This window comes from Microcaecilia unicolor, chromosome 9 (genome assembly GCF_901765095.1).
Source record: "Microcaecilia unicolor chromosome 9, aMicUni1.1, whole genome shotgun sequence".
NCBI classification, from domain to species: Eukaryota; Metazoa; Chordata; class Amphibia; order Gymnophiona; family Siphonopidae; genus Microcaecilia; species Microcaecilia unicolor.
Genome location: NC_044039.1, coordinates 48,156,407 through 48,183,345, shown reverse-complemented (window position 1 = coordinate 48,183,345; position 26,939 = coordinate 48,156,407). Strand labels below are relative to the sequence as shown.

The 26,939-nt window shown below is 42.9% G+C and overlaps 1 protein-coding gene and 1 long non-coding RNA gene across 5 annotated transcripts in view; one reads left to right on the top strand and one right to left on the bottom strand.

Moving 5' to 3' along the window:
• The window catches only part of WASHC1 (WASH complex subunit 1), a 273,146-nt gene extending 252,900 nt beyond the window's left edge, over positions 1-20,246 (bottom strand). Inside the window, exon 1 of one of the 4 annotated variants that reach the window (XM_030214831.1) lies at positions 20,128-20,246. Coding sequence is in view for 1 of the 4 variants with exons in the window: in XM_030214830.1 (XP_030070690.1) it covers positions 20,010-20,040 (31 nt within the window). In the remaining 3 variants the exon portion in view is untranslated. The other 3 variants (XM_030214830.1, XM_030214832.1, XM_030214833.1) reach the window with 3 other exon arrangements.
• A 38-nt stretch (positions 20,247-20,284) lies between these two features.
• LOC115477772 lies at positions 20,285-26,628 on the top strand. Its single transcript, XR_003943374.1, has 3 exons — positions 20,285-20,329; positions 24,509-24,816; positions 25,221-26,628. It is a non-coding gene; the product is annotated as an uncharacterized LOC115477772 (long non-coding RNA).
• Positions 26,629-26,939: the final 311 nt, after the last annotated feature.

Sequence of the window (26,939 nt, the reverse complement as noted above, 5' to 3'; positions counted from 1 at the left end):
TGGCCTTGCAACGGCGAGGACAGTACTCAGATTAACCTGATACTATATACAATGCAGTGAGAATGCAGCCTGGAACAGAAAAAAAAAAACAGGCCTAGGGGGGTGGAGTTGGATTCTAGACCACAAACAGATTCTGCAATACTGTCTAACTGAACCGACTATCATATTGGGTATCCTGCTCCAGGCAGAAATGAGATGTGAATGTGTGGGCTGGAGACCACCTTGCAACCTTGCAAATTTCTTCAATGGAGGCTGACCGCAAGTGGGCTATCGATGCAGCAATGGCTCTGACATTATAGGCCGTGACATGACCCTCTAGGGTCAGCCCAGCCTGGGCATAAGGAAATGCAACCTGCCAGCCAATTAGAGATGGTGCATTTCTCGATGGCAACCCCCATCCTGTTGGGATCAAAAGAACTAAAAAGCTGGGCAGACTGTCTGTGGGGCCTGGTCTGCTCCATGTAGAAGGCCAATGCTCTCTTGCAATCCAAGGTGTGCAAGGTGCTCTCAAAAGGCTGGGCATGAGGCCAGGGAAAGAATGTTGGCAAGACAATCGACTGGTTCAGATGAAACTCCAACACCATCTTTGGCATGAACTTAGGGTGCGTGCAGAGGAATACTCTGTTGTGATGGAACTTAGTATAATGAGCATCCATTACTAAGGCAAGAAGCTCACCGACTCTATGAGCTGAAGTAACAGCCACCAGGTCAAGTACTTCAGATGGCAGTAGTCAATGGCTTGAAAGGAGCTTTAATCAGCTGGGTGAGAATGACATTGAGGTCCCATGACACTGGTGGTGGTCTGCCAGGGGGTTTTGACAAAAGCAAACCTCCCATGAATTGAACTAGAGGCTGTCCAGAGATAGGCTTACCTTCTACACGATGATAAGCGCTAACTGCACTGAGGTGAACCCTTACGAAGTTGGTCTTAACACCAGACTCAAATAAGTGAAGAAGGTATTCAAGCAGAGTCTGTGTAAGGCAAGTAAGGGGATCAAGGGCCTTGCTCTCACACCAGACGGAAAACCTCCTCCATTTAAAAGAGTAACACCTCTTGGTGGAATCTTTCCTGGAAGCCAACAAGATCCGGGAGACACCCTACGAAAGACTCAAGGAAGCAAATTCTATGCTCTCAACATTCAAGCTGTGAGAGCCAGAGATTGAAGGTTGGGATATAGAAGAGATCCCTCATTCTGAGTTATGAAGGTTGTAAAACACTCCAATCTCCACGGTTCCTCGGAGGATAACTCCAGAAGTAGAGGAAAGTAGATCTGCCGAGGCCAGTAGGGCGCAATGAGAATCAAGGTCCCATGGTCTTGCTTGAGTTTCAGCAAATTCTTCCCCACATGAGATACAGGAGGATAAGCATACAGCAGACCTGTCCCCCAATGGAGAAAGGCATCCAACGCTAGTCTGCAGTGGGCCAGAAGCCTGGAACAGAACTGAGGGACTTTGTGATTGATTTGAGTGGCAAAGAGATCCACCGAGGGGATACCCCACATTCGGAAGATCTTGCAGACAATAGTCATGATGAGAGACCGCTCGTGCGATTGAATAACCCTGCTCAGTCTGTTGGCTAGGCTTTTGTTTTTGCCCGCTAAGTGGCTAGTAGGTACATGCCATGTTGGCGAACCCAATGCCACATCTGGATGGTTTCCTGACACAGAGGGCATGATCTGGTGCCCCCCTGCTTGTTGGTGTAATACATAGCAAACTTGTTGTCTGTCTGAATGAGCACAATTTGGTGAGACAGCCGATCTCTGAAAGCCTTTAGAGCGTTCCAGATCACCCAGAGTTCCAGGAGATTGATCTGAAGATTTGTTTCCTGGGCTAACCAAACACCTTAAGTGTGGAGCCCATCCATATGAGCTTCCCAACCCAGGAGGGATGGATCTGTCGTCAGCACCTTTTTCGCCTGAGGTATTTCGAATGGAAGTACCAGAGTCAAATTGGATCGAATGGTTCACCAGTAAAGTGAGTGAACAAGCCCTGAGGACACTTGGATGACATCTTCCAGACTTCCTGTGGCTTGATACCACTGAGAAGCCAAGGGTCATTGGGCTGATCTCATGTGAAGACGTGTGAGTGATATGTACACTGTGGATGCCATGTGGTCCAAGAGCCTCAACATTTGCTGAGCCATGACCTACTAAGAGGCTCGAACCTAGGAAGCCACTGCGACTAAAGTGTCCGCTCTCAGCCCCAGAAGGTAAGCTCGAACCTTGTGTGTGTCGAGCAGGGCTCCTATGTATTCCAATTGTTGGGCAGGGTGAAGGTGGAATTTGGGGTAGTTTAAAACGAACCCTAGTAGCTCTAGTAATCAAATAGTCCTCCGCATGTGGATTCTTGAGTACCTTCCTCCGAGGTTCTCTTCACCAGCCAATCATCGAGATGAGGGAACACATGGACTCCCAGTCTGCGTAGCGATGCTACAACTACCACTAGACATTTGGTGAAAACCCTGGGAGCTGACATGAGGCCAAAAGGCAACACGCGGTACTGGTAGTGATGTGTCCCCAGCCAAAATCGTAGATACTTCAGGTGGGCTGGAAGTATCGGGATGAGAGTTAGTCCAGAGAGTCAATTGTTTTCCTGGATCATGGGGAGAAAGGTGCCCAGGGAAACCATCCTGAACTTTTCGTTGACCAAGAATTTGTTCAGGGCCCTTAGGTCAAAGATGGGACGTATCCCCCCTGTTTTTTCTGCACAAGGAAGTACCTGGAATTGAATCCCCAACCCTTCTTCCCCTGGTGGAACAGGTTCAACTGCATGGGCCTTCAGAAGGGCTGAGAGTTCCTCTGAAAGTACCTGCCTGTGCTGAGAGCTGAAGGAATGAGCTGTCGGGGGCAATTTGGAGGTTTCGGATACCAACTGAGGGCATATCTGACACGGACTATTTGGAGAACCCACCAGTCGGAGGTTATAAGGGGCTACCTTTCTTGAAAAAAACTTCACCCTCCCCTCGACCGGCAACTCGTCTGGGATGGACACTGACAGCGGCTATGCTCTACTGGAGCCAGTCAAAAGCTTGTCCCTTGCTTTGACTGGGGAGCAGTAGGGGCCTTGGACGCATGCTGTTGACGAGAACAAGCACACTGAGGCTGAGCCTCAACAGGCTGGAGAGGTGGCATACCTACACCTCTGAGACTAATAGGGACCCCTCCTTGACATGCCAAAAGTCCTCCTAGATGTGGAAGCAGATGCAGAAGGCATCCGGTGGGAGAGAAAAGAGACGGTATCAGTATGCTTTTTGATTTGGTCAGCAACCTCCTCAACCTTCTCTCCAAAAAGGTTATCCCCCTCGGCATAGGGCATCCACCAACCTCTGCTGAACTGACTGTTTCAAGTCAGAAATACGCAGCCATGAGAATCTACACATTGCTATACTTTGGGCAGAGATCCTGGACACCATATCAAAAGTGTCGTAAGTGCCCCTGGCCAAGAACTTCCAGTACATATTCTGCTGCTTGGCTAACTGAAAAAGTGACTCAACTTGCTCCAGTGGGAGCGTGTCAGCTAAGTCCAGAATCTTGCGCACCGAGTCTTGCAAGCAAACACTTGTGAAGAACTGGTAAGACTGGATACGTGACACGAGCATAGAGGCCTGGAACATCTTCCTCCCAAAAGAATCCAAGGTTCTAGCTTCTCTGCCTGGGGGAGCCGAGGCACAGTCCCTAGAACTTCTGGCTCTCTTGAGAACACATTCCAGCACCATGAAATTGTGGGGCAACTGAGGCTTATCAAATCCAGGCGTGCTGTGGAACCGGTACATGGTAGCAATCTTCTTGGGCATTACCAGGACGAACAGAGGGGGCTCTCAATTCTAGACAAGGACTTCCTGGAGTACCTCATGGAGAGGGACAGTCACAGCCTCCCTAGGAGGGGATTCATAGTCCAGAACCTCAAGCATCTTGGCCCTGGGCTCACCCTCCACTTCCAAAGGAAATGGAATGGTTGCAGCCATTTCCTTGACAAAAGAAGGGAATGAAAGGCTCTCCGGGGGAGACTCTCCTTTCAAGTGGAGGGGAGAGTTCAGAGGAAATTCCATAGGACTCATCTGAGGACAAGTACCTTGGATCCTCCTCTGAATCCCATGAACGCTCCTCTTCGGTGTCAGACAACACCTCCAGGAGGAAGTGTCGAGACCAAACCTGCCTCGACATAGAGGAACCATGTCCTCTAGAATGGCGTTGAGAAGCAGGTTCCCGCCTCGACTCCGGGTAAGCTTCCTCCACTAACGTCGAGGGAGTGCCGGTTTGGGTGGCAGTCGACACCAGGGCCACATGCAGCATCAGTGGCCACACCGTAGTCTGAGGGCCAAACGAGTCCACAACAGGAGGCAGGGTAGGCTCAAGAACCCCCGATGCAAACCGTTGCAATAGGTCATCCAGCAGCTCATGGAGCAAGGCCTAGATGTGCTCATTGAGGGTAGACACCGAGAAAGGCTGGGATGCCAGCTCAGGAGCAGGTTGCAGAACCACTGGGGTCGATACAGGAGCTGAGGAGACTGACGCATCAACACCTCCTGTATGGAGGGGGAGCGGTCCTCCCGGCACCAATTCCCTTGATGCCCTGGAGCTCCCAGCATCATGCGTTGAGGGCGATTAATGACTATGCTCTGCTTCTTGGCCTTACCCTGAAGCTCGCTATCAAGGCTCCTCAGCACCAACGAGGACAGCATTGAATCCTTACATCGCCTGAAGTTCAGGTCTGACTGTGGACAGTCCCGGGAGCTCTGCAGAGGAGACCCACACTACGCATCATTGCTTCCGATGCCGGTGCGATGCTCAATGTCGATGCCGCCGACCTCGATGCCAAGGAACTGGATTTGACTCCAAAAATCTTCTCGCGTTGAGCCTCTCTGGAAACCTGGATTCTCTTTTTCATATGAAGACAGAGTACACAGTTAGCCGGGCTGTGGTCAGGCCCAAGACACCGAAGACACCAAGAATAGGTGTCTTTCCCAGAAATTGTCCGATTACACTGGGTACAGTGCTTGAAGCCACTGGGAACCTTCGAGGACACAGATGGAAAAACTTCCATAGCTAAATTAAACAAAGCGATGGTGCCTGAAAAAGGGGCAAGGCGCCAGAAAAATAAAGAGGAAGAAACAGGCTGAAGTCAAGGCTTAAAAAACGGCCGTTTGACAATGGAAAAACAAGGAAACTTAAAACCAGGGAAAAAAGAATGTGACAATAAAGAAACAAAATAAGAGGGGGTTCCAAAAATGGGAACATAATAAAGGCCAAAAAAATGCCAGAAGGTGCAAAATGTAGCTCTTTGGACTAAGCGATGTGAGGAGACTTAAAAAAAAAAACAAAAAAAAAACAACCCTCTCCTCACCGCGGTAGAAAAAGAACTGAGCTCACCACATTTTCGTGGTGGGTGGAAAGGTATTCATGCATGCGCAGTGGAGTGTGTCTCGCACTCCAGAAAGGTCTACTTATGTTCGTCATAAGTCCCAGACTGGGTGATGCAGTCGGCGTCACCCCACTTGTGAAAATAAATAGGTCTGCTTGTCCTCGAAGAATAAAGTATTAAATGTAAATATCATGCAATATTTTATTATCCATCACCAATTCATCACTTGATACATGTGTAACTAGGAATATCACTATTTACACATTTACATCCTCGGCACACACATTTTGAAAGGAGGCAAGTTGTGGGTAAGGTTTGGGTAGGCAAGCAAGGTATGCATGTTTCTGATTTTACAATGGCAATGCACATATACTTATCTGGATGTTGGCAATCAGACCTGCACCCAGGCTGGGGTGTAACTAATAACTCATTTGGACCTATGGCTTGCAGCAGTGACTTCACAAAGTCAGATAGATTTGTACTGCCCACTTCAACCATCAACTCTAATAAAATTTACACAACATTTCAAAGACATGAAGAGATCTAGTTTGGGAAGAGGGACTTTAGTCAATTCAGGTTTTCATAACATCCTCTTGATGCATTTTAGGACCTGCGGAATTAAGATTATAAATAACAGAATGTATGAAAGTTAATAAAATCAGCACTAGCCAAATGTTGCCTTCCAGAATCTAGTTCTCATGACATCTCCGCTTTAGTGAAAACTTAAGAGAAAAAAAAAATGAAAGTACAAGAGTCAGTCACCAGCTCCCTTTTTTGAGTCATAAGACCTTTCCATCAAACAGAGAATTATAATGAGTTGGAAAGACTCAGTTGGGAAGTTTAGAATGACAAAATTGTTGGGATCTATAAGGAAAACAATTACTGATGACCCTGAAGGTGGAAATAAGAAGCTAATGAGAGAACAGGCTTCAGGTCTTAAACTTATTGCTAGTCATTTTAACTTTTCATGTGAATGGCCTACCCCCTGCTGGCCCCTAGACAAGACCATCCCAACTTCTCTGGATTTAATGAGCTGCAATTCTAAGGGACTTTCACGTTCTACCCCAGTTTCTTTATAATGAGCAAGTCTCACGCAGATAAAACTTTTGACTAATGTAACCTCCACACTGCAGTCTGTCTTAAGGAATTCATACAAACAGGCTATATTTTGTTACTTTTGCCTACAGAGATTCTGTGCAACTGCATATAGCTCTGGTCACAGAAGAAATTGCCCCCGAAACCTTAACAGAGATTCTTTCTGTAACCCATTATCCCTTAAAAAACAAAAATCCTTGTACGTTGCACAAGCCTCAAACAACTTAGGATCCCAGCATTAAAAAAAGGTCTCAGTGTATGTTTGATCCATTCTTACTGTACACCACCCTTGAGTGAATTCCTTCAAAAAGGCGGTAAATAAATCCTAATAAATAAATAAATAAATAAATAAATAAGCATTATTCTGTCGACAGCTGAAAACACTGCCATGAAATAAATCTTGCCCGGCCGTGAGATAGATTTAGATTTATTATTTATAACCCACCCTTATCCAGGGTGAGGTACAATATGCACATATAAAAATACAACAACAAAAAATAAGACAAAACATACCAAGAATTAAATTCTAACAATCATTAATCTAAATAGACTGCCAAAAATCTTCAAAGCACAGCTTTATACTTAACAAAAAGTAGCAGAGAAAACCAAACACATCAAGTGTGTTTTACCTCCACACTTGAAAGTCCATAAATGAGTCTCATGTTTCAACCAGCAGTTAAACGATTCCTTTCATAAGGCCCAGCAATTGAAAAAGAGCCTTTTCTAGTCACATCCAAACGAAATTGATTCATAGCAGGCACGACTAAATTCCCAGCAGGGGAAAGGGGAAATGGGACTTGATATACTGCCTGTGGTTTTTGCAACTACATTCAATGCAGTTTACATAGTATATACAGGTATTTAATTGTACCTGGGGCAATGGACGGTTAAGTGACTTGCCCAGAGTCACAAGGAGCTGCAGTGGGAATCAAATCCAGTTCCCCAGGGTCAAAGTCTGCTGCACTAACTACTAGGCTACTCCTGTGGGACGTAACGCCAAATAACATTTCTCAAATACATAGTAGAATCATGAAACAAAACATGATGAACTAACATCAATAACTTGAATTTCACCCAAAATGCAACTGGCAGCCCAGCCACTTGAGGTGAGCTGAAATATGATCATATTTCAACAAAGCAGATGAGGTGCACAGCCGCACACAATTTGCATTGAGTGAACACAAGTGACTAGTCCCAAATATACAATGTTACAATAACCCATCGTAGACATTCTTTTTTTTTAGTTCAATTATTTTTATTGAAATTATTAAAATTAGTACGTCAAGAACAATATATAGTTTGACAGGATGTGCCACTTTTTCCAGAATAAACAGAACATTCTTACCCAAAATAATTGTTCAGTTATTCATAAGTGTGCTGTTTATTTTCTCACATGCTCAATGTCACAACCCTGAGCAATCATTCCAACCCTCATGAATAGCTAGGATTTGGAAAAGTAGAGTAAGTAACCCTAAAATCCAATTAATTTGGAGCAACTTCTTTGAAGAGAAAGGCATGCTTATTTGGTGGTTGTAATGCCAATGATCAGTACTAGTCTGAAGTTTTCAGAACCACCATATTACAAACATTCCACTAATAAGCCATTTTTTTAGAGGAAAAAATGCTAATGTATTCACTTTGTACATACATTATCTCCGAAATCATTTAGATTACAGCAGCCAGATTTTCAGGGCAGTTATATTTAAAAATCAAATGAATATGTTCATATAACATATGGATCTAGCACCAAACTGAAACAAGTTGAAAAGGCAAAAATAACATAGACCTCAGAAAGGGATGAACCACCTGGGCCCCAGCCTAACCAACATTTTTTTGCCACACTATTCTTCACTGTTCCAAAAAGCAGATCTCATGGAAACCTGCATTCAGGCACTGATTTCATGAGACAGATTGTGAGATCAGTATAAGAACACAGTAGTACTGCCAAATGAGCTTAGCTGAAATCTAAGGCAAGGGTCATAAGAACATAAGAGTAGCCATACTGGGTCAGACCAATGGTCCATCTAGCCTAGAATCCTGTTTTTCCAACAGTGGCCAAGCCAGGTCACAAGTATCTGGCAGAAACCCAAATCATGGCAATACTCCATAGCAGTTGCTTCCCATATCTGTCTCAATAGCAGGCTATGGACCTTTCCTCCAGGAATTTGTTGAAACCCAGATACACTAATCGCTCTTATCACATCCTCTGGCAAAGAGTTCCAGAGCTTCTATTGGTTGAGTGAAAAAAATATTGCCTCCTATTTGTTTTAAAAGTATTTCCATGTAACTTCCTTGAGCGTCCCCTAGTCTTTGTACTTTTGGAATGAGTAAAAAAAATCAATTTACTTCTACTCGTTCAACACCACTCAGGATTTTGGAGACCTTTTTTTTTTTTGTTACATTTGTACCCTGTGCTTTTTCCCACTCATGGCAGGCTCAATGCGGCAGGCAATGGAGGGTTAAGTGACTTGCCCAGAGTCACAAGGAGCTACCTGTGCTGGGAATTGAACTCAGTTCCCCAGGACCAAAGTCCACCACCCTAACCACTAGGCCACTCCTCCACTCCCATCATATCACCCCTCTTCTGTCTCTTCCAAATTGAAGAGCCCTAACCTCTTTAGCTTTTCCTCATATGAGAGGAGTTCCATCCCCTTTATCATTTTGGTCACTCTTCTTTGAACCTTTTCTAATTCCGCTATATCTTTTTTGAGATATGGTGACCAGAACTGAATGCAATACTCAAGGTGCGAACACACCATGCAGCTATATAAAGCCATTATAGTATTTTCAGTCTTATTCACCATCCCTTTCCTAATAATTCCTAGCATCCTGTTTGCTTTTTTTGGCCGCCGTTGCACACTGAGCAGATTTCAGCGTATTATCTACAACGACACCCAGATCCTTTTCTTGAGCACTGAGCCCCAAAGTGGACTCTAGCATCAGGTAACTATGATTTGGATTATTCTTTCCAATGTGCATCACCTTGCATTTATCCACATTAAATTTCATTTGCCATTTGGATACCCAGTCTTCCAATTTCCTAAGGTCTTCCTGCAATATTTCACAGTCTGCATGTGTTTTAACAACCTTGAATAGTTTTGTATCATCTGCAAATTTAATCACTTCACTCGTCGTTCCAATTTCCATATCATTTATAAATATGTTAAATAGTACCGGTCCTAGTACAGATCCGTGTGGCACTCTACTGTTAACCCCCCTCCACTGACAGAAATGACCATTTAACCCTACCCTCTGTTTTCTGTCCAATAACCAATTCCTAATCCACACCAGAACCTTGACTCCTATTCCCATGACTCTCTTTAATTTTCTCAGGAGTCTTTCATGAGGAACTTAATCTAGATACACTACATCATCTGGCTTACCTTTATCCACGTTTTCAAAGAAATGAATCAAACTGGTGAGACAAGACTTCCCTTGGCTGAACCCACCAATTCTGTCCCATTAAACCATGTTTGTCCACGTTCTTTAATTTTATTCTTTATAATGCCTGCCCTGCCACGATCATCTATGCATCTGTATTCTTCAACCTTCAGCTCTTCCCCTTGTGAGGAACTGTCACCCACATACCCTTCTAGACACATTAAAAGATGAGTATATTAACAGAAAGCCAGGTGCCTAGTGCACCTTGCTAGGAAAAAGCACCTGGAATCAAATTCACGGGGAAAACATACGCTAACAATGTGGGGAGGGTGTTGTTGTCTTCTTGCCTTTTAAAAGGGGTCAGGAAAGGGAAATGGTTTGCTGTAACCCGGGCCAGGGGGCTTCAGGGATGCTACCACTTGGTCAAGGTGCCCCCCCCCCCTTTATACTCACAATCTAAAGGGGATGGGACAACTTCCCTATGAGGAAAGGCTGAAGCGGCTAGGGCTCTTCAGCTTAGAGAAATGACAGCTAAGGGGAGATATGATAGAGGTCTATAAAATAATGAGTTGAATGGAACGAGTAGACATGAATTGCTTATTTACTCTTTCCAAAAATACTAGGACTAGGGGGCATGCAATGAAGCTACAAAGTAGTAAGTTTAAAACAAAATTAGAGAAAATCTTTCTTCAGTCAATGTGTAATTCAACTCTGGAATTCGATGCCACAGAATGTGGTAAAAGCAGTTAGGTTAGCGGGGTTTATAAAAGGTTTGGATAACTTCCTAAAAGAAAAGTCCACAAGCCACTATTAAGATGGACTTGGGGAAAATACTGCTTATTTCTAGGATAAACAGCATAAAATGTATTGTACTGTTTTGGGATCTTGCCAGGTACTTGTAACCTGGATTGGCCACCATTGGAAACAGGATGCTGGGCTTGATGGACCTTCGGTCTGCCCCAGTATAGCAATGCTTATGTTCTTATCTGTCCCCCTATTATGCTTGCACACTGCGCATAAATGTTTGAAGCCCTTGCCCTGCTTCTCTCAGCAAACGCTATCTGTTTCTTGTACTCCCGCCTCTTCTCCAACCCACAGAAGAGATGTAAGTCATACTCCATTTGATTTACGAACTGGATGTCTCAACAATGTGGAGGGTAAGTCATTTTCCAGTGTATTTGAAGGATAAACACTTACAGTGGGCATTAAAGAGCCAGGGCTTCAGGTTGAACACTTTTGCCAACAGCTGCTCAGCACACCTAGCATATTCTCTACAAAGCATCAAACGTGGACCCTTCCCCATGTCCCACCACTGACTGAGGAAAGTGTCTCCTAGACCATTGTAAAGAGCCCTTCTTCCCAAGAAGGGAGTTAAGACATGCGAGTAGGTGGCTTGATGAGGTAGACTCTCACCTTGGGCAGTCACAGCACTTTGATCCAAGAAGACAAGAGAATCATAGGATTCAACAGGGCTCAAGTCATTTAGGTAGCTGAAATACTACCAATCAATTAGAGTGGGACATGCCATCAGACTCCAATACAATACAGATAAAGCTGGAGGCCATCCCAGGGTGCTGCTCATGCTAAGTATTGTTCAGCCAGGAAAGGTAAACAGCCTCCCCCAGAAAGGTGGCCAAGGAAGGATGACCTCCCTCCTGCTATGGTCAACAGCATAATTAAGTCATGCCCAAGGACTACTTCTTCATCGACATCTAAGGTCAACAAATAAGCTGACCTTGCAGACCTGTTCACAGAGGCATATAAGTTGTCTACATTAACTGTGCAACATCTTGTAAATCAAACCCAGATGTAGTAACATGAGGGTGTCAGAATTCACCACAGGTTTGGTAGGAAGACACAGCTAAGACTAGTGTAATGATATGCTCTCTGGAAATAATAATAAACACCATGTCCAAACAGCTAAGTTCACCCTCGGTATATGTTCTCATAGATCATACGAATATGTAACTCTAATAAAGCAAAGAAAGAATATAGTAAGCGACTATTTACAGGAATGAAATAATGACATACATTTTCAGAGAGAAGGTTCTTTGAAAATAAAACTCGCATTTTATTATCAGAAATTAGTTAGTACAAACACACACTTTACTCTACTGGCAACTAGTGGAGGAGTGGTCTAGTGGTTAGAGCACTGGTCTTGCAATCCAGAGGTGGCCGGTTCAAATCCCACTGCTGCTCCTTGTAATCTTGGGCAAGTCACTTAACCCTCCATTGCCTCAGGTACAAACTTAGATTGTAAGCCCTCCTGGGACACAGAAATATCCAGAGTACCTGAATGTAACTCACCATGAGCTACTACTGAAAAAGGTGTGAGCAAAATCTAAAGAAACAAACTACCTAATATGTCAACACATGCAGGCTGTATGGTCAAACTTTGCTTATGGGTGACAAATTAGGCAGTTGCCAATACAGTAAAGTGTGTGTTTATACTACATTGCAGGTTGTATGGCCAAACTTTGTAACTGCTTGTGGGTGACAGATTAGGTATATGCCAATACAGTAAAGTGTGTGTTTATACTACATTTTAGTAGGTGATTGGCTTGAGAAGACACAGGAATGGCTTTGACATAATTCAAGATGCATTTCTTGGAATTCATGGCTCCGAACAGTCTTGTGACATTGTTTCTCGGGGTTTTCCTAGAACTCAAGTAACTAAACTCATTGGAGCACACAGGCACGTAGCAGTCTTTATTCTGAGTAAGGACAACTCTGCAAATTATTTAGGCATAGCAAAGGTCTCTGGGTTGTAAAGCCAAGCACTGCAGGATTGTTGTTTCTTTCAAGTATCCCACAGGTTTAACTCAGTCAAACTTGGTGATATGATGGCAGGGGCCTTGTACCCCCTACACAGAGATGGCACATCCCCCCTGACACCACAGATTGGGCTTCCAGCACTTCTGCTTGCAGAGTCAGGCTAAACAAAATAGCCACCTTGCTCCAGATACTCAGCTTCTAGAGTACAAAGTATCCTGTAAAAAGCTACCCCCACTTTTTCAGGATGACCCAGTGCCTGCCAAAACCCTCCCTACAGGCATTTATATTGAGAATGCAAAATGTCAGAACTATGATTTGCCAATCGAGTTATTAGATATGGACACCTCTCCATGAAAGGGCCAATGGGCATCCACATAATCTCTCACTCATGGTTCTGGGAGAGTGGTATACCTCTCCCCAGCCCTTTAAACTACCCTGATAACATCATCTTTGTCATTTAAGATAGTTGTCTCTTAGGGGAGATCAGGGAGCAGAGAGACCGAGTGGAATCTGGTAAATAAATGGTTAATGTTAGTCTAGCATGCTTAAGGAAAATATTCTACATTTGATGGTAGAAAATGCTGAGACTGACTTGTTTTCCAAGCCTTCACCTTTAACCTCAGGATTGTCCAGGCACTACAGGCAATAGCTAAGAGATGAGCTGTCTGTAGGAATGCTTACTTTTTCCCTTCTTGGGCACCAGAGTGATATATTTATGGTCCTATGATTTTTTGAGATATGAAACAAAAAAAAGTGAGGAAAAACCAAGTGAGGATACCAAAAAACACTTTATTGTATTAAAAAACAACCCGACACGGCCGTGTTTTGGCCCTAAGGCCTGCCTCAGGGGTCTTGAACAATCTCGGATGATCTAGTGTATGAACGTACACTGTTGAAATTTTACTTAAACATAAACTTCTTTGGTCTCCTCTCTTCTAGAACATCATATATTCAGTTACCAACTGATTTTGAAACATCGATGCCAAAAAAGGCCTGTTATATGGATAAAGGAAATCCTCCTCTCTTCTAGAATCGTATATTCAGTTACCACTAGATCATCCGAGATTGTTCAAGACCCCTGAGGCAGGCCTTAGGGCCGAAACACGGCCATGTCGGGTCGTTTTTTAATACAATAAAGTGTTTTTTGATATTCTCACTTGGTTTTTCCTCACTTTTTTTGTTTCATATCTCACGGTATCATGAGGGTTTTTACCTCCTTTTTTTTGTTTATGTGCCTATGATTTTTTTCCATCTGTTTTCTGTCTAACCCTTCCCCCATCTTTGTATTTGTTATCCATTATCTGAATGGATACATTACATCATCTGTGGTTTACGCTATAAAAACAAAATCACTTCATGTTAGTCAGGATAATCTAGCAGGGACTAAGGTCCCTGCTGGTATTCCTCCTTGTTAACAAGCAATGGGATTTTGCTCCAGATTATTTATATTTATATATATATATATATTTTTTTTTTTTGATGGGAGTAAATTAGTAAATTATCCTCAAGCTCCTTTAAAGGTCTGGGGATTTTTAGAAGGACCTGGAGAAGGATGAAGGTCATCTCCTTGGAGAGGGTCATAGCCCTGGCCATCATGTAGCTAGGTGAGCCTACCTCTCTTAAGGTCTTAGTGGTGGAACCTTGGGCATTAGTAGCATTTGTGATAGTGGGCTTCTCTGCTCTCTGACAGCTCTAGTGGCCTAAATCTTTCCGGAGCAGTCTCCTCCAGTAGAAGAGAGGTAGGCTTCATGAAGGAGGCACTTACCTAAGGGGAGAGATGGAGAACAGAAGAGGAGGAAGATGCTGATGTATTTTGGGATGCCAAGAACCACTTTATTTCTTGCAGACATTTCTAAACTGACCTTTTCAAGTCTGCTCACCTACATCAGTTAACCTCAACAATCCCTTCTCCCTGCCTCACATTCGCATTACTAGTACCATGCTTTCTTGAATTCAGTTACCACCGTCAAGGCTATTCCATGCATTCCACCCCTACTCCCCCCCCCCCCCCCCCCCAGGTTTCAAAGGATAGGAAGCATGTTTCTTCCATACAGAATAGACCGCTATCCCTCTGCCTTCTCCAGAACTTCTACGAACACCCACACCTGCTTACTAAAGAAGCTGACATTACACAACTTTTAGCTGGTGTCAAAAAGATCACTGTAATGGGAAACTTTCTTGCTTTTGTCTTTTTACCAGCCATACTCTGGCAAGCAGGAGGAAAGAGGGTAAGAAGAAAAACCCGAAGTGGAGGGGAAGACAAGATATTCATGCTTCCTAGAACTCAAAACCTCCCTAACTACTCTTAGCTTTAAGGTTAGTTCCACTAATAGGCTCTGTCATAACAGGGCCTCTGATGTAATTATAGATAAAAATAAAGGAGATGACAAAAGAAATAAGGTGTCCTTTTACTTAGACGAATGCCTAATGCAGCTAAAAATGGAGTACCACAGGACACACACAGGTATCCTAAAGTAGCTTCAAATGTGTGTGCTAAAAAAATATTTACATTTTTGAGGGGGTGTGTCAGGAACAGAGAGGGCATTCCTCACTAACTATTATTGTGTGCTTACTGGTTAGTGCAGGGATACTGTTTGAACCCTTACAGCCTATAAAATGGGCAACAGTAAGCACTCACGTGGTAATCATTAAAAACGGCCATGCACTGGGGAGGAATTGATGTCACCAGGAGCGATGCCACTTGAGTCTTTAGCTCTCCTCTCCCCAGCCCTAATCTAAGCACTATCCCAGGCATCCAATAAAACATTTGGCCGATTCTAGGCTCTGAACATCTCTATCTTATATCTGGCAGTGTTGTGTCCTCTAAGTGGAAAGGAGTAGACCTCACAAAGTTCTCCTATTCAAGTGTGGTTCAGGCCCCACATATGAAGATTTCCAGCACGGCGGGCAACCATCGAGAGGAAAGCTCTGTGGTTGTACAAATAATGGATATAGGGGACGAACAGGCATCTGCTCTCAAACCTGTAGTGGAAATACACACTTGGTTGCAGGAAATCAAGGATGACAAAGGCTCTTCTCTTGGAACCATCTACTCTGGGTGCAGATCTGAGAGGGAAAAAGAACCAACTTCGGCAACTGGGTCAAACAGACAGATCAATGGCTTGATGAGCATTCAGAGGACTGATCTCTTTGGATAAAAGTTATGAGGTGAAAAACAACACACAAAAGCTAAAGTTGAAGAAAATAGGTCCTGTTGATGCAACCTGTGAATTTGGGGAGTGCCAGAACTCTTGGACTATGCTATGAGAAAGTAATACCGTACTTTGCAAGCTCTCTCCTGAAACTGGTGAACCTGTGCCGCTCACACAAATTGAGATCATGTGAGCACAAAGCCCTGGGCAAGACCTGCTCCAACGTGGCTAGTGATACTGTGGCTTATTTCCAGAGTTTCAAGATAAAGGAAGCAGTTTTAAAACAAGCACACACTAGGGGCGCTATTACCTGAGATACCTATGAAATTTCCCTGTACCAAGATATATCAGCAGAGACTCTTCAATGCCACGGGAAACTGTCCTCTCATATCACGTTTATGAGAAACCGGTATCTGATATCGTTGGCAGTTTCCATTTGCCGTAACTTTTACAAAGGATGGACAACACTACCTAACTAAATCCAGGGGCGAGATGGTACAAGTCCTGGAAGAAAACTGGGACTCTCGCCTAAAGAGCCCCAGTAATGAAAGCTAAATCCCAGATGAAACATGCCACCAATCGACATGACTGCTTATGTAGGCAGGTCTCTGCTACAGGATTACCAGGGACCCCTCCACACTGAGCAACTGGAGCCCACTACCCTGCACTTCGTGACTGGACTTAGTACTTCAATGACAGCTGAGGGATCAGGATTTTTGTCTTCTTAAGGCTCACTGACATCGTTTGGGATACCTGAGCTCTCTCTCTCATGTGTAGTATTCTAAGCTGACATAATTGTTATTTTTTTGTCTGGGATAGGTCAATATTGCTTAGTTTATACTTTATTATGTTTTTTTTTTTTTTTTTTTAAATCTTACCTTGTTTCCTCCTTGCAAAGATTCAATATGCTCCACTGGGGCTGGGGGGGGGGGGGGGGGGGCACTTTCTCCAAAGCCTATCCGGGAGGGGTTTAGCAGGCATGTCTTGGAAAATCATGGGGGTGAGGTTAGAGTTGGTATCCCTGGGAGGACAAGTGGAGTTTTGGGATGGGGAAGGTGAAGGGAGGGGTTTTAGTGACAGTGTGTTTTAAGCCTTTAAAACTCCCTTTATTAAAACTTGAAGTGCACTTCTCTAGTTTGGCCAGCAGGTAGTGCATGTTATGTTTTAAGCCAGTGATTCCCAAACCTGATCCTGGAGGCACCCCAGCCAGTCAGGTTTTCAGTACAGCCACAATGAATATTCATGATAGATTTGCATGCAGTGGAGGCACTGCATGCAAATCTCTCTCAAGAATATTCATTGTAGGTACCCTAAAACCTGACTGGCTGGGGTACCTCAAGGACCAGGTTTCGGAACCATTGTTTTAAGCTATTACAAAGAACTGACCTTTCCCTTCTTTAGTTAACCCAGATAAAGGAAATGCCTGCAGTAATGTTCATTGTGGGTACCCTGAAAACCTGACTGGCTGGGGTACCTCCAGGACCAGGTTTAGGAACCACTGTTTCAAGCTGTTACAAAGAACTGACCTTTCCCTTCTTTAGCTAACACAGATAAAGGAAATGCCTATAGAGATTTAACCAGCTTTTTAAAAATGTTGTTGTTTGACTGGGCTCTGATTTTCCCAGGAGCTTTTTTCATTTGAATTGTACTGGCTTTTGCCCCAGTTTTAGCCCGGGAGAAGAGAGAAAGCTCTTTGCTGAAGCCCTGTAAAAAAACAGTTATATTTGCCAACTGGTGAGTAGCTATATGTCCTGATCTCCCCATGTACATTTTAGAAAGTAAACAAATGTTTAGTTAGTGTTATAATTGATCCGTATTTCAATTACCTATTATTGTTTGCTGATTGCACATTTTGTTCATTGTTCAATATATTTTTAAGACAATAAACAATTGTTTATTGACTCTGTCTGTCTGGACTGATAAAGAATCCTGGTGGTTTGTGCATTGGGTCTGCAAGTGTTTTCTGGGAACTGTGAGACCAGTGGGAGGGTGGCCTCTTCTAACCTAGAAATCAATGGGGATAATTTGACAGTGGGAGACTCGCCCAGAGGCAGTTGTGACCTAGTCAGTGGAAGGAGGATGCTAGTGTAGAGCACGAGTGGCATGTGCAGGCGGACCTGAGCTGTGAATAGACCTAAAGTGGCTGCTGGGTAACCTCAGGCAGGTGGCAAGGCATTTCGTGACATTTTTTCTTTTTGTATTGTTTCAGTTCAATGGAATAACCAAGAGAATTTTTATTTCTTATCAAAGACTTTTATCTTACAATTCTTTTTTTTTTAAACCCGAATTGGAACCCACCATGAGTACCTTACAATTTGCAGCTATCAATGTTTGGGGCTTGAAATTCCCCTTACAAATGTCAGTGTATATATAAGAAAGCTGCTAGGTTCTTGGCCTTGGTATGTTTTCTGCAGATGCATCTTCTGAACCAAGAGATTGTTTAGATGTAAACAGTTTCCACACTCATTCTTTTTTGCATCTCACCCAACACAGAAAAACAGGGGGGTCGATATTCTATTTGTCCACACACACCTTCTGGTAGGACACTATTAAGGACCCACAGACCTTCAGGGCACATTGTTTAATTTGGTATCTGTCTATGCCCCCACTGATAACCAGAAAGGTTACTTTGACTTAGGACAGATACCTGATGGAATACCAAGCTCTGGGTAATAGGAGGGGGGACTTCAGTATGACCCTGACCTCCATGCTGAACCCTATAACCAAACAGTTACAAACAAATACACCAGACGACTCAAAGGGTTTATACAAACATGGGAGTACTCAATGCTTGGCATCATCTGAACGAGTGTTCTGCCCCATATTCATGTAGCCAGGATATATTGTGATGTATATTTAATATGAGCATTATTTGTATTCAATTGTATTGTCTGTGTATAGTTAGCACTGTGTATTAGGACTAATTTTTTCTGTAGAGATTGACTCCTTGTGAGCTTTCCCTATTGGCTGATAGCTGAGCTAAGGCCAGCCCTCGCTCTCTGCCCTTGTGAGCTGTGTGAGAGCGCCCAGTTTTCCTTGCACGCCTTTGTGATCAGCAGCTGTTCTAGGGATCTGATCCCTCCTTAATCTAATGTAATTCCATCAAGAATTTTCACCATTGCCCCAAGTAATTTCCCCAAGCCATTCCCATTTATTTTTCCTGAATTTTCCCCTTATCCTCTTTTGAGTGAGTGTTACAGCTTTTCCTCTCAGCTGGGCTGAGTCTGGCCATCTCCTTGCCTCTGGGGTGGCTAGATACAGACTATGTGCAGAAGGCAGCAATTCTCTTCTAAGCAACTGAACCGTAAGTTGAATTTTCTTTATTATGAGTACTACAATAAAGAAGATTTGCTTAAGAATGGCGAGTCTACTGGTATAAAGTTTCTGTTTGGGGATGGTATAAGCAGGCTGTTTAAGATACACTATACTTTGCCTACAATGATACAGTGAAAAATCTTGGACACAGCAATAATCTCAGGGGGAGTGAAAAATCTTCGAATAACTCAGTGGATTCTACTAACAAAACTTTTAGTGGACATGTGCATAAGATTGATATGTGAAAGAACAGAGCTAAAATACAAGCACATTGCTTAAAAGCTTCTGTGTGACCTCAAGTGAAAAATAATTCTGCAGAAGCCTCAGCTCTCTCTCTAACACAGCAAATAAGACTTTATCAAAGCTAAAAACTGCATGGCTTGGAACAATAGTGTGTGAATTTAAGTGGGGCTGGTACTGGTAATCTTTGCAAACGGAAGTAGATAGCCTGGAGGCATAGCTTCCATCAGAGCTAAAGTCAGGTGCTTTGCATAAAGTAAGAAGCAAAAAGACAATGGGAATAATGCAGCAAAGCACAGAAGCACCATTCTCCTAGGCTCAAAAGACAGAGCTAGTTTATTTAATTGGACAGTTCGGTAACCTACTGGTGATACTGGCTACAGGAGGAGTACCAAAGTAATTAGAGAAAGCTCAAAATGAAAAACTATTAATAGTACATATAATCCTCTAAACACACTATTAAAGATAAAACTTTTTTTTCTTCAACAGGCATAACTGCAGAATTGGAACTAGGAGGAGACTTAGTCCATAAATACAAGCTTTATATTCAAGGAGAGATATAACTCCCCCTGCCCCCAAATATGAAGCAGTCACGCGCACCGGGCATATGACACAGACAACTAACTGCTCTCACACATCGAGCATCCCTATTCACATACGATCAAGGGATCCCCCCTCCCCTCAGTATACCATCTTTCATTCTCTCTTCCCAGTCCAACATGTCCGTCCGGGATCTCTTCCTTCACTCTACGTCCTATCCTACCTATAGTCCGACGTATCTCTCTCAGTCTCAAACTCCCACTCCTACCTTCAAATGTCTTTAAAATCACCAGCAGAAGCAATAATTGTTACAGGTTTTGTTACAACCTGCCCAAAGATTTCCTCCTACGACGGCCCGCCCTCTGTGACACAATCTGCCTCGCACCCGCCCTCTGCCGGAAACAGGAAATCGTATCAGAGGTGGAGGACGCAGGGAAAGGAAGTCCACTCTGAGACTGTGACGCCAAAAGGTAAAAAAACGGATACAGTAGGATCCTCGGGGTCCTCTCGGATTCGATTTAAACACTTTTAAAAGTTAATATTTTTCTTTGCCCAGTGGTTTGCATGTGGACATTTTACATATATCCTCCAAAATAAATGTTTTTAGAAGAAGACAGCTGATGTAGTTAACGCTGAGGATTATTCTCCCGGGATCCTCCTATTTCCGTACCAATCTTGTCCTCCTTAAAAGTTGCGATCCTCCGTGCGACAGAAACATTACGTCACGGGGGGGGGGGGCGTAATTTAGCGGATCGGGCGTTCTGAAGCTAAAAATAAGGTTTAATGACCCAGAAGGAGCGCTTCTTTGTTTTTACGGCCGCTACTGCTTACAGTATGCAGTGATCACCAGCCATAACCCTGCGCTGCACAAATCTTTTAGAAAGTTAAACAAAGAGGTGCAATAGACTGGAGTGGAAGTGAGCCTATCTAGTCCACTGTAAGCAAGGAAGTCAATTTGGTTCATCTCTGTTTCCACTCCCCCTAGCAGCCGTCATTGCCATTCACTCAAAACAAAGCAAGCAAACCTATTAGTTGCTGCATCTATGTTGTAGTTCTTTATTGTTGATCCATCTGTAACATGCCTAAAGCTGTTTCAGTTGGATTGGCAGGTTTTACAAGGTGGAAGATAAAAGACATAATTGGGGTGACATGATACAGACGTTCAAATATTTGAAAGTTATTAATCCGCATTCGAACCTTTTCCGGAGACGGGAAAGTGGTAGAACTAGAGGACATGAATTGAGGTTGAAGGGGGGCAGACTAAGGAGTAATGTCAGGAAGTATTTTTTCACGGAGAGGGTGGTGGATACGTGGAATGCCCTCCCGCGGGAGGTGGTGGAGATGAAAACTCGGATATACATATAAAATATTACATGCCATGCAAAATGAGTTATCTTGTTATGCAGACTGGATGGACTGTCATTTACTATATGTTACTATGAATATCATTTAAAAAAAAGCTTAAAAATTTATTGTAAATGGTAGTTGTAGTCATTTTTCTTCAGTGTTCTGTGCAATATAGATGACCAGATTTCAGTGAGGATATCTTGTTTCCTAATGGGTTCATCTTAACTGTTGTAATCTGCCTGGGAAGCCTGGTGTTTATAAAGATGATGGAATATATTGAAATTAAATGGAAGTAGAATTAAACTCTCCTTTCACTGGGGCACATGGAATCAAATTTTCATCTGTTTTGTAGAAGTTTGACTTTTAGATATACAAATGGATTGTTCTGTTTTGGAACATGTTTCAGGGGCAAGTGGTTTTATAACTCCAAATAAAAAAAATATTTTGTTTCCTGCAGATCTCTTTTGTTTAAACATAACTAAATGGGCTTCTGGGGTCAATGGTACAACTATAGAAGTTGTTCCCTAGGCCAAGGTGCCTATGAGATTGTTGCAAAGAGCCATGCTCTCGGGTGGGCTCCATATTTGCAGGTTTTTGAAGTCCGCCTGCTGCTCTCCCCAGTCTTATGGGAAGCATTGGCCTTGTGGAACAATTCAGCTTATTTGGCCCGGGGGAGGGGGGTTCCTACTGGGTAGTGGTCACAATAAATGCTAGCCTGGTGGTAGTGGCATGGTAGTGTAGGGGCAAGTGGTCTTTGAGGAAGGCACTTTTGCCTATTGATCACCTGGAGACCCAAACCATCTGCTTGGCTCCCAGGTTCTTCCTCCCAAGCATGGCTGGGAAGGCTGTCCAAGTGATGTCAGAGCATGCCACTGTGTTGGCTTATATTAACAAACGGAGAGACCAGGAGTGTTGTGGTGGCCCTGGAGGCAGCTTGGCTGTGTCATTGGTGGGGAGAACAAGTTGTTAGCCCTCTCAGAAACTCACAAAGTGGGTTAGGTTTGTTTGAAGTTTAACAACTGAAAACATCTATAAGCCAAATCTAACAGCACAAGTTCCTGAGGAAGCCACACAGGTGAAACGGCAGCCCCGTCGGACTTTAAGTTAAGTGCTGTTGTCTCTTTATCTGGCGCTGATATATAGAGTCTGACTTGAATATAAGAAGCGAGCACAAATGCTTTCAATGTTGAATTGAATTAAAAATATCAAACGTATATATCAGTAAGCAAAAAGCAATAAGGAGTTTTTTCCCGATGATAGAAACTCAACAATGGCATAAGAGTCCTGCCATTGTAAACCTAGGATTTGTATAAATCCAAAAGGTTTCTGAGGGATTTTCTCCTTGCGAAATATCACATGAGTTTGGATAGCTCATTATTGATTAGTGTTGAAACATGTTTGTATAGATTTACCTAACTATTACACTAATCATTACTGCACAATTTTACATAGCATTTCTAGGAGTTCCCTTGTTGCAGTCTGATGACTTTGAGGTGGAATGTAAAAGCTACAGAAGGGAGGCCAGAGCTGCAGGAATAGACAAACTGGTACAACAGTGGCCCTGCAGAGAGCACCCCCCCCCCCTCGGCCTCTGATCAGCAGCAAGAGGGTGGCAAGGCATGCTTTGCTAGTAATTTTAGTGGCACTTGATTGACAGTAACATCCATGGTATGCAGATCTCCAGTGCCTCCTGGTAGGCCCCCCCCCCTCCTCTTTTATCAGGAACCTGATAAAAGATTAATGGTTACTCAGCATCAGTTGTTGAGACCTTGTTACAGTCCAGAGACACTCCACCTCTATGGCTTACATGCAAGTGTGGAGAGTAAGAACTGGTGCTTTGAAAGACATGCTTCACCATGGATGGTACCGTTTCCTGTTATTTTGGCCTTCTCACAGATTGATTTGGAACATGGTTTAGCCCTTAACACCTTTAGAATCCAGGTGGAAGCTCTCTTGCTTCCAGGGCAAAGTCCAGGACTATTTTGTGGCATCCCACTTGGATGTGGTGAGGTTCTTGGGGAGTGGGGGTGGGGTCAAATATCTCCTTTGAGTGCTTTTCTTTTCCAGTGGGACCTTAATTTGGTCCTCAGTGTATTGGGTGGATCCCCCTTTTAACCTTTGAAGCATACTACCCTGAAGGATCTTACCCTGAAGATGACGTTTCTAATGGTGATTTGTTCAGCCAGACTGGTCTCCAATTTGCAGACTTTATTCTGAAGGGACCCCTACCTGTCTTTCTCAGAGCACTCAGTTTTGATCAGGACTGTACCATCCTTTTTGCCCAAAGTGATCTCCCCTTTTCATCTCAATCAGATGGCGATTCTGCCAGCCTTTGAGCAGAGTGATGGTTCTGACTTCTGCAAGGACCATAAACTGGATGTGAGGAAGGTCCTAGATTATTTGAAGGTGACTAATCCCTTTTGAAAGTCCAACAAACTCTTTGTCCTGTTTCATGGGCCGTGCAAGGTACCCCTTAGCATCCAAGGCCTTCATAGTGTGCTGGATTAAACTGGTCATTGAGGCACAAGCTTGGGCTGTAAGCTAACTCAAAATAGGCACAGACAGCGTCCTGGGTAGAGGCTCAAGCTGTTTCACCAGAAGACCTGATCATTACTGCATTCCTTTGTAAAGCATTACAAGATAGAAGTTTTGGCCAAACAGGAAATGGACTTTGCCAGGGCAGTTATTCAGGGGGCCTTGTCGTCCCTCTACCATTAAGGCACTGCTCTTGTACATCCCTTTGGTATGAACTGGTCTAGTGGGACAATAACAGGTTTAAATTTTCACCTCCTTAATTTCATTTCCTTGAGTCTTACTAAACCAGTCCAGGACCCATCCTGGATGTGCAGAGTTTTAATTCTTCTTCTACGCTTGAAGCGAGAGATTATGGTCATTAATTACGTTGTTCTGCAGAGGATTTCCCTATGGGGACATTTTTGGCCTTGATCCTATACTGCTGGGTCAAGCAATCCTGTAGGATTCCAACAGGCATCTGCCCTTATACCATTGATGTTACTGAAGGTTCAGATTCTCTACCTCCTACTACTATCAGGAAGGGATTATCTCTTGGCTGCTTTGCCTTGCTGTTTTCTTACGTTTTCTGCTACTGAGTTCTTTGCAGGTAGTGAAATAACCTATTTTTTTGGACCAATATAATAATTCTTCAAGAATATTACTGTATAAGAGTTTTCGCACATCATGGTTGCCCTGTTGGGTGCCAATTTTTCATCCTCACTCATAAAAAGCAGCAAAATTCAGTTTTATTTTCAAACTTTGAGTTTCTTACTCTCTCTAATTTTCAGCACTGGTTTGTCAAAAGGGAAGGTTCCCTGAGTGCGAGTTTCCAACAGTATGTGATACCAAGAGGAACTGTTGTCAAAAGTGCTGGAGGTGTTGGTGGAAGGTTGCCAGATTGAGGAAACAATGCTTTCTTTGCTTCCCACCATTCTCTTCCACCAGAGCACTGGAAAATTCCACTACAAGAGGAAGGGACCTATTTCATTGGAACAGTGGGAACACAAGACATGACATTCTCACATAAGTAAACTCAAAGTCACAATTCATCTGATGACATTGACAGCACTTTAAGAAAGGCAATGGGAGAGTTCAGGTAAAGTAGTGTTTCCTATCTGTGCAAACTGGTTATGGGACTTATTGCAGCACTTCATCTGCAAAAGGCTTATAAAATAAACCCAAAACAGAATGTTAACTAATAGAAATTGGAAAGGGCCGTGAAAGCACTTTACTTAGACAGAGAAGATATATTACGTGAAAAGGACTCCTCAACATTTATGAAAATGTAATAAAACTGAGGCAGAATTGTTTTCAGCCTTTATATAAACAAGCTATAATGGACAGCTTAAGTTCATAAGCCAAACATTTAGAAGGAAGTTGAATTCGGTATTTAACAGTCATTTGTGTAGTTAACTAGAAATCTATCAATGTTTATACTAGGACATATTTCTGTTATTTTTTTGCGTCCATATTTAACATCTATTTTCCTTTCTTTTCTAGGATACTGTGCATAACTCTAGAAGAGTCAAACTAGGAAAGATATCCCTGTACAAAAAAATCGCATTGGGGGCTTTCTTAGATGCATGCATCCCTTGGGAGGGTGGACATCAAAGTGAATGTGGTTGGACTTGTCAATGAGCAAGAGCAGCAGATGTGCTGGGGACAAACTTAGGATCATTTTACTAGGTATGCTAATGGATTTAGCGTGTGCTAAATGATAAGACGCCCATTATAGCATATGCTAAATCTGTTACCGCACCTTAGTAAAATGATTCCATAGTGAAAAGATCATTATTGTGGAAGTGATGAACAGGCATGAATACCTGCCACAGATGCCAGTGGAGTCAGGTGTGAACTATGTTTTTATGATTTTATTTTATTATTCAGCTTAAATAATGCACATAACCCTCTCACTAATCTACTATTGAATTACATAGTTGGAAAAGACTTCAGATGCGTAACCTTTCATTGTTAACGCTCTGATTAACTTTATAGGGTTAACGCCTTCAATATCCCACATAGAACATTTTTGCTCGTGCTGTGGATTTCAGGCTAGCTCGTCACTAGTCAAAAACCTCCAAATTTAACGCTGCTAATTTTATGTATCTATATTGTATTATATTCAAAAAGATTAGCAGCACTTATCTGAGCTGTTAGCAACAGTTTGTCAGGGGATGCTCTACAGCAAGCTTCTGTTTCGCAATAAGCTTCGTTAGGAGCGATGTCCTCTGCCGTTAATAGGCAACATACCATCAGTAACCTAAACTAAATTTTAATATTCAGGCAATTTACATGTATTACCAAGCAATATAAGCATTTACAGAAAAATGCTAAAGATTCAAGAAACTATTCAAAAGAAATACCTCAATAGCATATATCAAGCCCACAATAGGAGGAAGACAAGGATAGAAAATTGTGATGAAATAAGTAAATCAACCATTAACTAACAAAAAGTAGCAAAAAAGCACTATGTTCCAGGACTATTTAGATTTACAATGGGCACAAATCTCAGGCTCTACATTCGAAGCTACCAAAGCTCTCTTACTATTAATAAAGGTGACTGTGGTGGTTTGAAAAAAATATACTTCCCAGAACAGTATTCAACTTTACATTTGATTGGAAATTGGACATTGGTTTTGATAAACGTTTAAAGGATATTCAGCCTTAATCGTACAAATGGACAGAGCACACGCCTGCCTGAAAGAGAGCATGTTATTTTATTGTAAATTTCTGACTTGGTTAATTTTTGTTCCAAATCCATCATTTCTTAAAGTCATGATTGAGGCAAATGTTTCTTGTAATGACAGCTGTCTACTAAAGATCTATAAACAGTGCTTTTTGTTTTACTTGTTCACAGGTATCCCTTGGCCTTACACCTCTGAACTGTAGTAAGTTAAAAGAACTTTAAACTCTAGGACCTTATGTACCATACCCTTCTACAGAAACACTACTATTTAACCAATCCTCTTGATTTCAGTTGCTTCTCCTGTTACAAAGCCCTCAATGTAAAAAGCCTCTGTTCCGGTACCAGCAGGTTTCAATATAGCTTGAGGCTCATTTTCTGACCTTTTAGCTTGAGACTCATCTTCCGACCTTTTCCCTGGACAAAAACTATCTCTTAAAGGTAGGTTCTCTCTCGCATTATAACCTGGAGAAACATGGCAAATATCTAACTATCTCGCTGAACCTATGCTTCTCAAGTTTCAGTCTTGCCGTAAA